The 16,014-nt window shown below is 43.6% G+C and overlaps 1 protein-coding gene across 5 annotated transcripts in view; it reads left to right on the top strand.

Moving 5' to 3' along the window:
- LOC142590483 (uncharacterized) overlaps positions 1-16,014 on the top strand; it is a 216,582-nt gene that overhangs the window by 22,310 nt on the left and 178,258 nt on the right. The window contains exon 4 of one of the 5 annotated variants that reach the window (XM_075702637.1): positions 10,491-13,274. The exons of the other annotated variants lie outside the window; for them this stretch is intronic. Coding sequence (XP_075558752.1) covers positions 10,491-11,974 — 1,484 coding nt within the window. The 3' untranslated portion in view covers positions 11,975-13,274. Of the gene's footprint in view, positions 1-10,490; positions 13,275-16,014 lie in introns of those variants that run through there. 5 annotated transcript variants of the gene reach the window in all.

Below are 16,014 nucleotides of genomic sequence, written 5' to 3'. Positions count from 1 at the left end.
TGGCCCAGTTAACGACATGAATAACTACAGGCCAATATCCGTTCTTTCTGTCTTCGCGAAAATTGCTGAACATGTAATTAATAGAAGACTTTGTGAGTTTCTAAACACGTATAAAATAATAGCTCAGGAGCAATATGGTTTCTGTAAGGCTAAATCTTCAGAAACCGCTTTACTTGAAATAAAGGAACAAATCCTTGACAACATAGAAAACCGAATGTTAACTCTAGGTATCTTTCTAGATTTTAGGAAGGCCTTCGATTGCGTACAACATGATGTCCTTTTGAAAAAGCTACCTCTTTATGGAATTCGTGGTGTCGCATTATCCTTAATAAAAAGCTATCTCACCTCTAGAACACAGTACACAACAATAAATGGAATTAGTTCCGAAATTCAGCACATTAAGTACGGCGTGCCGCAAGGATCCGTCTTGGGGCCTGTATTATTTTTACTCTATATTAATGATATTGTCAATATTCAAGGCTGTTCCAATATTATGTTATACGCGGATGATACTAACGTGTTTTTCTCAGGAAGGGAAGTAGGAAATCTTTTTGAGCAAGCGTTATGCCACAGTGGATTCCAAGCCACTGTGGCATAATGGGCAATGAACATGCCGACGCAGCAGCACAATCAGCACATGGCGAGGGCTTGCAAGATTCCATTCCATTCTCAGAACAGACGCTACAATGAAAATTTGTGTGCTTGCAAATGAAGCCATCAGAACTTTATGGAACACACCAAGCTTGAAGCACATATGTCTACACCGACTGGACCCATCCCTTCGACTTCGACCCCATCTGGACTCTCTCGACTTGAGACAGCAGTACTTTGCTGACTGTGGCTTGGTGTCGCTTACACAAGGTCTTTCGCCTCCCGAGTCGGTATGGACGAGAGCGCGGCTTGCAGTTACTGAAGTGGCAAGGAGACCATAGAACATGTACTTTGCCACTGTCCTCGATACAGTACGCACCAGCTGTCAGTAGCAACCGCGTTGGCACGCCTTGATGACAGGCCACTTTCAGAAGTCAGTCTTTCTTTCTTTCTTTCTTTATTGATTTATTTAAGACAATGAACAGATTGTCTTAGGGGACACGGCTAAAGGCAAACATTTGCCTGACTAGGTCGTGCCACCCGTACATTGGCAGCAACATGGCAGTGGCAGGCTTTTAGGAGGTCACACATGAAATTATAGTACACATTTTCAACACTTGAGTACACAATTCACGTAAGAAGAAAGAAAAAAGGTTAAAGTTTATACAGTTTTCTAATAAATTGAAGCACAACAACAACAGGAAAAAAGAAGCATGTACGAAATGTTTCATACCTGTAGCTGAAAGGTTAAAGTTTACACAGTTTTCTAAAAACAACAACAAGAAACATGTACAAAATTTTCTATACCTGAAGTTGAACATTTCTATTAGTCTTCGGATAGTAACAATTCTTTTACCGTTTTCTTAAAGTTTTGCTTTGAAATTCCAGAATTTAGCAGGTCCAATACCAAGGGGTAGTCGTGTAGAAGGTTAGGAAGTTGAACTGCTAGTTTTTGATCTCCGTATTTTGTTCTGCAACGTGGTTTTCCTATCAGAGTTTTTCTGAGGTTATAGCTTGTCGTTTTGCCATGGTATTCACTTTGGAAGGAACATTTTTCTTCCCAGAATTGCCGTGAAATTTCAAGGAATAATTTGTAAGTGTGAAGTTTTGATACTGTTAATATTTTATATTTGTTATAGTATGGTTTAGTGGTATCAGTACGTTCTAAGTTACCTATCGCGCGCAGTGCGCGGTTTTGGAGTGTTTGAATTGATTTTAAGTTAGTTTGTGTAGTGGTTGACCAAACTAGAAAACAATAAGTTAATCGAGAATGTATAAGCGCGTTGTAAATATTGCGCTTCACATTTATCGGTAGCAAATATTGCAACCTATTTAGCACACTGACAGCACGAGCAATATTTTTTCTAAGAACATCTACTTGCGGTGACCAGGACATATTTTCATGGAATGTAATTCCTAAAAATCTGGCTGTTGGTGCCTGTTCGAGGTTGACCTTCTGGAATTGGAGTGTTAGTTGAGGGTGGATTATTGTTCCTTTTGATTTAAACACTAGATACTTAGTTTTAGTTATGTTTAATTGGAGTTTATTCGCATTTAGCCACAAGCTTCGTTGCTGTAACCAGTTGTTAGCTTGCTCAAAAAGATTTCCTACTCCCTTCCTGAGAAAAACACGTTAGTATCATCCGCGTATAACATAATATTGGAACAGCCTTGAATATTGACAATATCATTAATATAGAGTAAAAATAATACAGGCCCCAAGACGGATCCTTGCGGCACGCCGTACTTAATGTGCTGAATTTCGGAACTAATTCCATTTATTGTTGTGTACTGTGTTCTAGAGGTGAGATAGCTTTTTATTAAGGATAATGCGACACCACGAATTCCATAAAGAGGTAGCTTTTTCAAAAGGACATCATGTTGTACGCAATCGAAGGCCTTCCTAAAATCTAGAAAGATACCTAGAGTTAACATTCGGTTTTCTATGTTGTCAAGGATTTGTTCCTTTATTTCAAGTAAAGCGGTTTCTGAAGATTTAGCCTTACAGAAACCATATTGCTCCTGAGCTATTATTTTATACGTGTTTAGAAACTCACAAAGTCTTCTATTAATTACATGTTCAGCAATTTTCGCGAAGACAGAAAGAACGGATATTGGCCTGTAGTTATTCATGTCGTTAACTGGGCCACTTTTATGAATGACAGTTACTCGGGCTAGCTTCATCTTATCTGGAAACACACTGTTAGAAAGAATTAAGTTACAGATATGTGCAAGAGGCGTGTTTACAATTTCGCTGACGGCTTTCAACGGCTTCACTTTTATATCATCTTCACCTGAAGCACAACTGTCTTTCAACGATAAGATTATGGTCTGTATCTCGTGCTGCTCAGTAGGCGCCAAGAACACCGTAGAAGAACATCGATTTAATATATATATTCCGTGCAAGAGACCGGTGTATCATTTTGTGAGAGCGCACCAGCATCAATAAAATGAGAATTAAAAGTATTTGCACCCTCAATATCTGACAATTCACTATGCTGAAATGCAACTTTTCTTGCGATAGCGCCTTTGTTAATTACTTCATTGATCGCTTTCCACATGAGATTTGAATTTCCCATGATAGCAAAAAACTTGTTCGCGTAATATTCTTATTTAGAGCGTTTAATATCAGAATTTAATTTGTTACACTCAGATTTGAAAGACCGAAAGTCATCTTCACTTCCGCTACTCAAAAAAATTTGGAAGAGCTTGTTACGACATTTTATTCTGTTATAGAGGTCACGAGTTATCCAAGGCTTTCTAGCTTTGTTGTGTTTTTTAAATTTCTTAAGTGGAAAACATCTGTGGTATAAGAACGCGAAGGTAGATATAAAAACATCGTAAGCCTTGTTTACATCAGTTTCCGCGGTCACTTCGTCCCACCGATAACCAGAGACTAGTTCAACAAATTTCTTAACACTTTGTTCTGAATAAATTCTTTTGAAGCTTTCAGGGCATATATTGGATGGCTATGAGGTAGCAGACAGCATATAGGCAAGTGATCACTAAGATCGCACATCAGGACTCCTGCTCTTACATATTCTGGAGAAAAACTCGTCACACAGAGGTCAAGTGTTGTCTGGCTTGTAGGTGTGATGCGAGTAGGCACGCTGATGACATTTGAACACCCGTATGATTCAAAAGTTTCCTGAAAACGGGTATATTCTAGGTTGTCTGGGCAAGCATCTAAATTAAAATCGCCCATTAATATTGTTTCGAGTTTAAGTTCGATGCTGAGTTCTAATAATTTTTCAGTAAATTCTAAAAACTTACACATGGATCCAGATGGCGGGCGGTACACTAGCGAAATCAAAGTGTTCATGCACTGAAGACCAATACATTCATAGCATTCGTTAACAATCTTGAGCTCGGGGATTATACTGTACGATAAACCAGAACGGACATAAATAGCAATTCCTCCTCCTCGTTTTTTCGTTCGATAAACAGATACAGTCATATCCAGAAATAGAAGCGCATTCATCCTCTGATGTAAACCACGTCTCACTAAACCGAAGCAAGTCGAAGCAGTGTTGCAGCTCAGACAGATACAAACTGACTTCATCAAACTTATTTCTCAAACTTCGCACATTAAAATGAAATATTGAAAGTGGACATTGGTTCATTAACGATGCGCCATCCCCAGTAAATTGGAATTCCAGGGTCGCCATTGTGGTTTAGTAAACATAACGCATTTTTTGCTATCACGTGTGCCGCCATCACTTCGAGGCTGTAAGACTGGCCAGATCCTCCTCGCCGCGTATGACAACAGCTCGGTCGCCGCTCCTTTTTCGCACCAAAACTTTACCGTTTGAGTGCCAGACGTATGCGTATCCTGAGGTCTGGGCCCATTCCTTTGTCTTTGATAAAATAGCACGTGATAGTCATGTCATATTTTCACAGAAAAACACGTGCCCATGGTCCTTTAGTTGCTTCTTGTTAGCAAGCCAGGAATCGCGAAGTTCCTGGTGAACAAAACGGATAATGATCGCCCGTGTTTTGCCTGGTTTATCAGGAAGTCTGTGTATAGCCATAACATCACTCTTGTTCAATAGTGGAAGCTTAATTTGCATCGCTACTTCGTTTACCTTCATCATTAGGTCTTCGTTCTCGCTTTCAGTAATACCGTGTATTTCAATATTTAACCTGCGGCTACGGCATTTAAGATTATCCAGATCCCGTTTGATTTGGGACGATTCACTGTTTGAATCTGCATGTTCAAGTTGATCAACTCTGTTTGATAGTTGCGTGGTAACTTTTTCCTGAGCCTGCAGCCTTGTCTGAAATTCATTGCATTTATCAGAAATATGTTGCACAGACGATTCCAGTTCCACCAGTTTGATTGGCAGAACCAAAAGGGTATCTAGCTTGGTTTCGATTGCTAGAAGTCGAACTGCTATGTCTCTCTGCGGCGTTTGCCGCTCAATTTCAGCATCCGCCCCTTGTCCCACCCCCCGACATGTCTCACATTTCCATGCCTTCTTAGACATGTCGCGCTTTCCAGTAAAAGCTTCTTCCGTTATACCGGAGCACGAACCAAAATGAAATTTGAATTTGCACTCACAGCAAGTCAAGTACAAGCCATTGTCAGGCACCGCGGAGCGGCACACACAAAAACGCGACATTTCAACAGGTACTAGTAACAATCGTAAGTCTCAAGCAGCGTTGGCAGCAGCGGCTGGCACATACAAAAGGTAATTGATAGAAACCACCAACCTGTAATATTTCAAAAACGTGTTTCAGTGGACATGCGTCAGATGCTGCCGCTACTGCCAAAGTGGGCAGGAAAACGGTTGTCAGCACTTGATATAGCCACTGGTCCAGGGGGCGCTCCGAAAAGTGCGTTGATAGCAGATCTATGGCAGGGAAATCCGCGTGGCGGTATGGGCTTGCAGTATCGGCAATGAGGCTGCAAGTGGCAGAAGAAACCGGGAGTAAAGTTGAATGCTTGAAACCGGGGTAGGCCAAAGATGGGGTACGGGCACCACAGTCTTCCGACGAGCGCCCGACAATTCCACAGGTAAAGTTTGTAGACGAGGCAGAGGCCACCATACCTGTAATATTTCAAAAACGTGTTTCAGTGGACATGCGTCAGGTGCTGCCGCTACTGGCAAAGTGGGCAGGAAAACGGTTGTCAGGACTTGATTTAACCACTGGTCCAGGGGGCGCTCCGAAAAGTGCGTTGATAGCAGATCTATGGCAGGGAAATCCGCGCGGCGGTATGGGCTCGCAGTATCGGCAATGAGGCTGTAACATTTCAAAAACGTGTTTCAGTGGACTTGCGTCAGATGGTGCCGCTACTGCCAAAGTGCCATTGGGATGCCAACATGAACTGTCCTCGCACCGAAAGTCGGTCAAGGTTTTGTTGACCTCTTTACAGGGCAGTCGCCTATTAGAAAGACTATAATGATCCCATTCCATCCCTTTTCATTTTTTTTTCACGCTTTTATTTTTGTCATGCTGTTCTTTCCATCTTTATCTCCCCTTTTCCTTACTCTAGTGCAGGGTAGCGAACCGGAGGTTTTAAGTCTGGCTAACCTCCCTGCCTTTCTCTCATTTGCATCTCTCTCTCTTCACCACACATTTTCTTAAAGCTTCAGTTGCCTCTCTTCGTAACATTTAGGACCAAGCAATACGCAAATTTAAAACCCTCAATTTTCATCTGAAGCACCAGGCTTTCTGCCTTTTGATTTAGAACATCACCGGACACGAGCACTTGCATGGCGATCATGGCTTTGAGCCACCTCAGAATAGCTTCCTCAAGTTTTGGGTGGGCATGTTGGATGACATTCTTCTGTTGAGATTCAGCAGATTTCTCAGCGGCTTCCAAAATCTTGCCGCATTGTTTATGTAGCCTGATAGTGTCTGCTTCAAGATTTCTAATTCAGCGACATCGGATGATCCACCAGCCACGTTGCACTTGCCTTAAAATGGTGGCCTTCTTTTCTATCGTCAACCTGCTATAATTTCCTCGCTTCAAAGCCTCTGTCAAGTTGGAGATGTTGTCAAGCTAGAGACAGACGACGAAGGTGGTGTTCGGCCTCACTGTCAGCAGCTGGCAATGAAACCACTGAAGACGATCGGTTGTTGAAGGCACCGGGCATGGTGCCTAAGTTGCTGAAAACCTGAGGGCACAAAACTTCGTAGTTAGGTTCCTTGTGAGCCACAAAGTCAACGAACTTGATGACTCCCAACGCTTCGAGAGCCGGCAAACCCAGCAATACATGGTGCAGACACGTTTGGCGAGAAGTTTGTCCCCTCCAAAATATATCAGCCTGAAACTTGCCCAAAATAGAGATAGGGTGGTGGTCCTCAGGAGAGTGCACGTCAGCCAATTTATGGACTGCAGCCACCTTCTCCATTTTCCAGCCATTAGACTTCTGGTTATTCAACTGCTGTTAAAAAGTGACAAGTGTCCTAAGAAGGTTGTGAATCTTATTTATCAACTTAGCTTGATGAAATTTGGCAAGCAAGTAGATCACTGAACGGAAATTTCAAATCTGCATAGAGATTTCAAGTTCATCATCTAGATAAGTAGATATGACAGAATGCCAGATTCCAATTAGGTCATTTCTGACTGGTTAATATAGTAAATTTTTAAAATATTTAAATGCGTTCATGGAGACATCCTTAAAATTTATGTAAAGCTGAGGTACCTCACAAAAAAACAATGCTGAGAAAATCTCATTGAAGTTTTGAAAGTGCTGGAAATTTTATCTGTTCCGCCTGTGATGAAAAGAAAGGCTTTAGAATGAAGCTCATGTTTGCCGAACACAAAGAAACCAAATGCATTAAAATCGGTTCAGTGACTTGTGATGTACCTCCATTAGATTCTTTTTGATAAATCTGGTTAAATTCCGTGCTTGCATGAAGCAGCATTCATTTTCAAAGCGTTAAAAAAATTTTGCACAGCAAAACTCTCAATGAGACCGCACGACAATATGCACTCAAGACCCACATCGTGTTCAACACGAATGGCACATAGCAGTCACTGTGCTGCGTTGTTCGCATTTCTAGGTGCTGAAAATGCCTTGTCTGCTAATGGTGACATTATAGGTGCACCTTACACTGAACTGGGTTAGACTGGAAGTACCCATGATTGCAGAGAGATTTGCAAGAATAAGTGCCGCTGCACTCTCTACGGTTCTGTATGGTTTGCCAAGTAAAATGGCACGTGTGCGAAGTGTGTATTGTTATGCAGTCCATGACTCCGTGAAACGACACAGTTTGCCTTGCTAGAGCTAAACTGCCCACGTGATATGGGATTATACGATGCTTCTATGACTTTGGCGGTCCGACATGATCTGATCACTGGCTCTTCTGATAATTGCTACAAATGCTTTCTCTTTCTCGGCATATCATCAGATAAGGATCGTGCTTTGCTTTTCATACGCAAGTCCAGTTTCAAACTTCTTAGAACAAGTGTCGAACAAGCACAGCTTGTAATCATGGTGTGATCAAAGAAGAAAGGTCGATCAACTTGAAAGCAGGCCTATCATTGCCACCCGGAGCTTTGTTGCACTGTTGCCATAGCAACAGCCAATCATAAGGGCCTTCTCAGCGTACTAGCATGATGAGCCATTAGCAGGGCTACTTGCAATGTAAAGTTAGTCTGACATTCTTCCGCAGCTTTATCACATGCCACTGAAAAGCCACAAGCTGTTCTTCAGAGCTTCCAGGGAGTTTCTGCAATATTGACGTCCTCTGATGTAAAGAAAATGGAGTATGGTGCATATAACGTGATATGCAGTTTTTGCTAGTCTTGAAATAATTCCACGGAATGCCTTTCTCCGGGGCGATTTCTCTTGCCTTTACTTGTAGCAGCTCAATGTTCACAGCCTGGTGAGCAGCTCGTGGGCATTGCACGAAGGCAGTCAGATCTTGTTCAATCTCTGGAAAGAGTCTGTTCTTTGCCTCTCAGAAACTTCTCAGGTCATCGGACGAAAAAGTTGCCTCCTTTGCTTCTTCCAGCCACGAACGCTGCTCTCGGTGACACAAAAGTGTTGCCTTGCGGCGCAATTCCCGATGGTCTCGGCAGCTAAAATAACTTACCTCTTAAAGGCAGCTGGGCACTGCTTTTGCAGTCCCAACATCATGCGATATATACTTTAGGCGAACATGCAGATTTGTGGTGTGGTCAAAATGGCACCGGCTGAAAAAAGCAGCAGCCTACCGATGCCACCGCAAGATAACGCATTCTCCGCTATGAGTCTTGATGATGATATAACTGAGCAACAATGAAACCGGAACTGCAAATATTAGACTGAAAACAGTGGGATCCGCATACAATAAGAGGCAGAAATTCCACATTGTAAAATTTAGAAAAAAATACCTCATGTTATATCCGGGTTTCTACGGTATGTTATCTTATGCCTTCGCCTGCTAGTGTGTTTAAAATGCATAGCGCTTTGCAGAGGGAGTGGTTTGTTTGTAGCATTCCTTGTCAGTTCCAGCAATAATTTGCCACTATTTTATGCTGACAGAGTACAAAGAGTAGAGTATGTGTCAATTTTTTGTCACTTTCAACAAAGCTGCGACTGAAGATGTCAACTTTGTTAAGCCTATAAAAATGGCACTGAGGAAAGCACAGGTTAGCAAGTAGTTTTCTCGGTTGAAGAACAGCTAGATAACACACGAATAAGTTGCCATATTTACGCGTGTATATGCCATACCAAAAATTGCAAAATTTTCAAAGCAAGGTCAGGATTGAAATGCGGATCATAGGAATTGCAATTTGAGGTCTGGCTTCCTGTCTGTACAGCATGCGCTGCAGCAGAGCCACATTTAAGGGCAAAGCTCACGATTACTCAAACTTTCGTTATCTCCTGGGGAACCCACTGTCTTTCCAGCCCTGTGTGTTGAAGCACTCTTCTCCAGTTCTACATTGTCAGTCATTGTCCTCCTCTGTACGGGTCATCATTTTGCATTTACTAGTTAGCGAATAGTGCACACGGCACCAGCAAAGTAAAACTTGGATCATGATAAGCTGTGCGCAATGGCCCAGCAGCGTCTCTAAAATCAGTGGAACAGAGTCACTGGCTGAAGATATGGCATGGACAAGTTGTTTATCCCCAAATAAATCCTGTTTCTGTGCACGTTTGAGGGTTGTATACAGTTATTTCTATGGTTTATATGTGCATGTTTTTTTTTCGGTTCTGGGTGGTTCTGAAAGCATTTTGAAATGTATTTCCAGCACACACATAACCAAAAACGAGCAAAGAAGGACAACAAGAACCAACGTTTTTGTTGCCCTCTGCTAGTTTGTGCACTAGAACTACATATCATAATGCTATTCACAAGTACTAGTCGAGCTGTGCACCCACAGCAATTGTTCTGAAAGAGGCTTCCAGTTGTACATGTTGCCGGGTTATATGGGGGAAAATATGGTATTTCGTAACTAGCTCCTTGTACTTTCAGCTTGCGGAAACATTGTCAAAGTTCAGCATGTGATTGAGAAACCCACTGATGAAATCTCTTACGAGACAGATTGGTTGTGCCAGTGAATTGTAACAAGTTTTGTAAGTGCTAAATGTGTCCTCCTGGTCTAGAGTGCTCATTGAGGTTGACAGAGCAAGCTGGGTCAGAGCATGTTAAACTGTTCTCTAAGGATCGTAGAAATCCATGAAATTCCTCAAACACTCCACATTCTGTCAGTTTGTAATTTTTTGCCTTGCTGAAAAATAAGGTTTATTGGTGGTCTTCACAAACAGGGTCATAAAGCATTCAGATGCAGAAATATTTAGCAAATTGAAAAGGACCATTAGGAGTTCTTTGTTCCATCATACTTGAAATCACCCTCAAGATTTCCCGAATAAATAAAGAAAAAGAAGGCTTGTTATTAAATTAAGAATCCGTGTTCTTCTTTGGCATTTTATAGTAACTCTCTTGTTGTATTTGTGCAGCATCGAGGCCTTCTATTTCTCCATCAACTGCCAAATGTGACAACTCCAAGCAAGGATGCCTCCACCGATCTCAATCCTGTGACTGCGAGACTCATAAACTATCTCAGCTGGAAACTCATGCCACCGTCCATACTGCTGAGAAGCCATTTCCATGCCCTTCATGCTCTCGGAGCTTCTCACGAAAGACCCACCTGAAAAGCCACCTTCGCACTCACACAGATGAGAAGCCAATTCAGTGCCCTTCATGCCTTCAGAGCTTCTCACAACAGGCCCACCTGCAAGAGCACCTGTGCACCCACACAGGCGAGAAGCCATTTCCGTGCCCTTCATGCTCTCGCAGCTTCTCAGAAAAGTGCAGCCTTATGAGACATCTGCGCACCCACACAGGCGAAAAGCCATTTCAGTGCCCTTCATGCTCTCGGAGCTTCTCAGAAAAGTGCAGCCTCATGAGACATCTGCGCACCCACACAGGCGAGAAGCCATTTGAGTGCCCTTCATGCTCTCGGAGCTTCTCACGAATGACCCACCTGAAAAGCCACCTTCGCACTCACACAGGTGAGAAGCCATTTCAATGCCCTTCATGCCTTCAGAGCTTCTCAGAAAAGGCAAAGCTGAAATCCCACCTGCACACCCACACAGGCGAGAAGCCATATCAGTGCCCTTCATGCTCTCGGAGCTTCTCAGTAAAGGGCAACCTTATGAGACACCTGTGCACACATACAGGTGACAAGCCATTTCAGTGCCCTTCATGCTCTCGGAGCTTCACACGAAAGATCCACCTGAAAAGTCACCTGCGCACCCACACAGGCGAGAAGCCATATCAGTGCCCTTCATGCTCCCGGAACTTCTCAGTAAAGGCCCACCTTATAAGACACCTGCGCACCCACACAGGAGAGAAGCCATTTCAGTGCCCTTCATGCTCTCAGGGCTTCATAAAAAAGGACTCTCTTATGAAACACCTGCGCACCAACACAGGCGATAAGCCGTTTCAGTGCCCTTCATGCACTCAGAGCTTCTCAGAAAAGTGCAGCCTTATGAGTCATCTGCGCACCCACACAGGCGCGAAGCCATTTGAGTGCCCTTCATGCTCTCAGAGCTTCTCACAAAAGGTCACCCTGAAGTTCCACCTGCGCACCCACACAGGCGAGAAGCCATATCAGTGCCCTTCATGTTCCAGTAGCTTCTCAAAAAAGGGCAACCTTATGAGACACCTGCGCACCCACACGGGCGAGAAGCCATATCAGTGCGCTTCATGCTCTCGGAGCTTCTCAGAAAAACGCAACCTTATGGAACACCTGCGCACCCACACAGGTGAGAAACCATTTCAGTGCCTTTCATGCTCTAAGTGCTTCTCACAAAAGGTCACCCTCAAGTCCCACCTGCGCACCCACACAGGCAAGAAGCCACATCAGTGCCCTTCATGCTCTCGGAGCTTCTCACAAAAGAGCAACCTTACGAGACACCTGCGCACCCACATAGAATAGAAGCCATTTCAGTGCCCTTCATGCACTTGGAGCTTCTCAGAAAAGTGCTACCTTGTGAGACACTTGTGCACCCACAAAGACGAGAAGCCGTTTCGGTGCCCTTCATGCTCTCGGAGCTTCTTACAAGAGGCCCACCTAAAAGATCGCCTGCACACCTACACAGGCGCGAAGCCATGGCAGTGCTCTGCGTCCTCTCAGAGCTTCACACAAATGACCTATCTGAAAGAGCACCTGCACACCTACACAGGTGAGAAGCCATTTCACTGCCCTTCATGCCTTCAGGGCTTCTCACAAAAGGATAGCCTAAAATTCCAGCTGTGTACCCACACAGGCAAGTAGCCATATTAGTGGCCTTCATGCTCTCGGAGCTTCCCAGAAAAGGGCAACCTTATGAAACCTGCGCAAGCATAAAAGTGAGAAGCCATATCAGTCTGTTTATGCCTTCAGAGCTTCTCATTGAAGCATGGAATGAAGATACACCAGCAGCATGTTCATACAGGTGACCAGGTCCACCATTTTCTCCACGTCCTTTATGCAGTCTCATTACTTGAGCAGACATAAAAGAGCACAGCACCATGATACTGTAGGGTAAGTCAACAACCATGTTGATCTAGATTCCGAATTAAACATTTGCAGATGTATAGCATGTTACATAGTGCTGTACTGCATTTCTCCAAGCACAAGTTTCTCCATGCACTTTTAAAGCAGCCCTGAAACACTTTTTTGGTCACCATATTTTTGCAGCATGTCATAGAACATGAAGCAAAACAAATTATGAAAACTGATGCCTTCAAAGCTGTTATAGCTGAGAAAAAGAATCCATAGTTAGACCTCGATATATTGAAGACTGTAAAATAGTCAATTTTCATTATGTTAGGACTTTTCATTATTTGAAAAGTAGTCAATATTTGTTCCAGCTATCACCATCTAGAAAAGTCAGCATTGCAGCCACTACAAACCACACCAGTAGCCAGTTGAAGAACATGACCGATGTCGCCATTTTGACCTGTGTCGTATTGGCATGTAGCATGGCATTGTCATATAAGCATCAGGCAGGCAATGCCACTATTCTGCTGCTTTTAAACAAAAGGTTGTGCGAGCCGCATAGGCATTGTCAAACATTCAGGCTGTGTGGGTCTTCAGCATCGATGAAAAAAATGTGCGTCGTTGGAGGGGGCAACTGGATATTTTTTGTGCATGCACTGCAACGAGGAGGGTATTTGCAGGACAACAGCAGCGAGGATGACTTAGAAAAGCCCAGCAAGTTCATTTTCAATAAATGCTGTTTTCATGTTGTGAATGTTGTCCTCGCTTTTTTTGCCTACATTCAAGGTAAGTTTTTTTTGCAGACTTTTCAGGGGTTGGTTTATTGGAGTTGGCCTTGATACAAATAAATACGGTACGTTTAATGTAATACGTATTGTTACAGTACAAATGTCTAAATGATCTGCTTTCTAGGTGGTGCATTTTTGTTTTAGGGTATTATCTTTTGGGATATATGAATTTCTGTTAGACCCATTCATGTATTTGTTGCCTCTAGGTTCTGGTATACATGGTTCATTCTAGAGACTTGGCCTTATTCTATTTGCACCTTTCTTTTTTCCTTTACCCGTGGGTACTTCTTTTAGAGCAATTGATTGTTCAATAATTTAGCTTTTCACCGTCTCTTTCATCAGAGCACAAATAAATGCCTTTATTTAATGAGTATTCATTTTCTGTTCTTGATATTTTAGTACTGGAATGATGGCATATAGTAATGTTAGCATTTTATTGCAAGAGAGGGTGAGTTATGGCAGTTTGAAGTTCATTAGCACAAAAGGCACTTGTTATAACTAATTTACCCGAGTAATTTAAGTCTAGTCACATGTCAAGTCCCCGATTCCTATTTCATCCTTTCATTTTAACACGACAGCGTTAAGGAGCTCGTGTCGTTGGTGTCGGCGGCGTTGGTTGTGAGCGATAAATCCCGGGAGGCACTTCATGAATAAAAAATAACTTGCAAGATGGGCTGGGTGGGAATCGAACCAGGGTCTCAGGAGTGTGAGACGCTACCACTCAGCCGCGAGTTCGATGCTTCAAAGCGGTACAAAAGCACCTCTAGTGAATGCGGTGTTGCCTTAGAAACGAGCTGTAGAAAGTTGTACTGCGGTGTATATCGGTAATTATGAACATGTAACTTACAGAAGTCGCAGTTACACGAGTAGCGAAGTGCGTTTCCGCTACATTTCTTCTGCGCTTTCCGCACACGCAGAGCCATCTTGCGGCAAACACAGAAGACCCCCTCCTCTCAATGTACGGCGCTGCCCCGACAGTTGGCGCGCCACGCGCGCATTGGGGCTGTGCGGGGACCGGTGCGAGGCGCGTCGCGGCCCGGACTCCCTCTCCCCTGACGACGCTTCGCCGTGCTCCCTCACGGGTTGCAAAATCAAGCGTCCTTCCTTTCTTTAGATCACTATCTATCTCTGCCCGTGCCGATCACGACGTTTGGCTGGCGTACATCGTTTCCCCCTCCGAGACACGGAGTTCTTTGGTTCGTTCCGCTTGCTCAGGCGCACGTTTCGTTGGCGCGCCGAACGCTGCGTCGCTCGACGCTCACCGCGTGATTGGTGGGTGCAGAGTCCGATGCGGGGCGCCTCGTAAGTGATCGCTGCGCCGTAGCGCGTTGTCTTACACCCCTTGGCGGGTCGACGGGAACGTTGTCACGTTCCACTCTTGAAGGCGAAGCTTAAGCGTCCTCCAATTTTTATTTCAACAAATGTATAGGCATTTGTATAAGCACCGGTATGACACACATCTGAAGAAATATTTGTACTAAATTTACATCTTGAATTTAGCAAAGAATGACACCTGCACTGTATAGTACTTATGTGCACGGAAGGTAAGAATTTGGGCAAATCCTGTTTTTCAACATTTGTAAAGATTCCTTTTGAATTGCAGTTGTGACAGCCTCATAGTGAATTTCCTCACCAACAAAATTTTGCACTCGACATATTCTTAACTAATAAATCAAAGAATTAGCTGTTTCTATTTTGATTAAGGGTTTGCAAATATTGGATGCTTTTGAATAGGCACTACATAAATTCAAATATTTTCTAGTTGCCTTCGAACACTTAAAGCATTACGTGTGTGCCCCCATTCACCCCCGTTGGCATATATAGTATATGCATGGAATAGAACATGCGTAGTAGAGGCTGTATACGCTGCTAAGGTACCTAGACTTTCCTGGTTATACAGGGATCAATTGCGCTCGCCTCTGTGTGTGAGAAAATTCCTCATTTGTACCTTGCACTCCATTTGTGTTTTTAATGAGCAGTGCTTCATAATGTGCGATGGAACAACAGGAACCTACCACTGTTATGAACACTAGCGTGTGCACATTGTGTCGTGTCAAGCGACATGGAGGCTATACTGCCGGCTCCATGGTGATAACAACCTTTATTACGACGAATGTAACTTATATACAAGAGCGCTGTGGCGCCATCTGTTGCAAAGGCACGACATTAAACATTGTTTTATACATATTTTGATAATCATCATCATCAGCCTGGTTACGCCCACTGCAGGGCAAAGGCCTCTCCCATGCTTCTCCAACAACCCCGGTCATGTACTAATTGTGGCGATGTCGTCCCTGCGAACTTCTTAATCTCATCCGCCCACCTAACTTTCTGCCGCCCCCTGCTACGCTTCCCTTCCCTTGGAATCCAGTCCGTAACCCTTAATGACCATCGGTTATCTTCCCTCCTCATTACATGTCCTGCCCGTGCCCATTTCTTTTTCTTGATTTCAACTAAGATGTCATTAACTCGCGTTTGTTCCCTCACCCAATCTGCTCTTTTCTTATCCCTTAACGTTACACCTATCATTCTTTCCATAGCTCGTTGCGTCCTCCGAGCTCAATTTGAGTAGAACCCTTTTCGTAAGCCTCCGGGTTTCTGCCCCGTAGGTGAGTACGGGTAAGACACAGCTAATATACGCTTTTCTCTTGAGGGATAATGGCAACCTGCTGTTCATGATCTGAGAATGCCTGCCAAACGCACCCA

This window comes from Dermacentor variabilis, chromosome 8 (genome assembly GCF_050947875.1).
Source record: "Dermacentor variabilis isolate Ectoservices chromosome 8, ASM5094787v1, whole genome shotgun sequence".
NCBI lineage: Eukaryota > Metazoa > Arthropoda > Arachnida > Ixodida > Ixodidae > Dermacentor > Dermacentor variabilis.
This window is presented reverse-complemented; position numbering and strand designations above follow the sequence as displayed.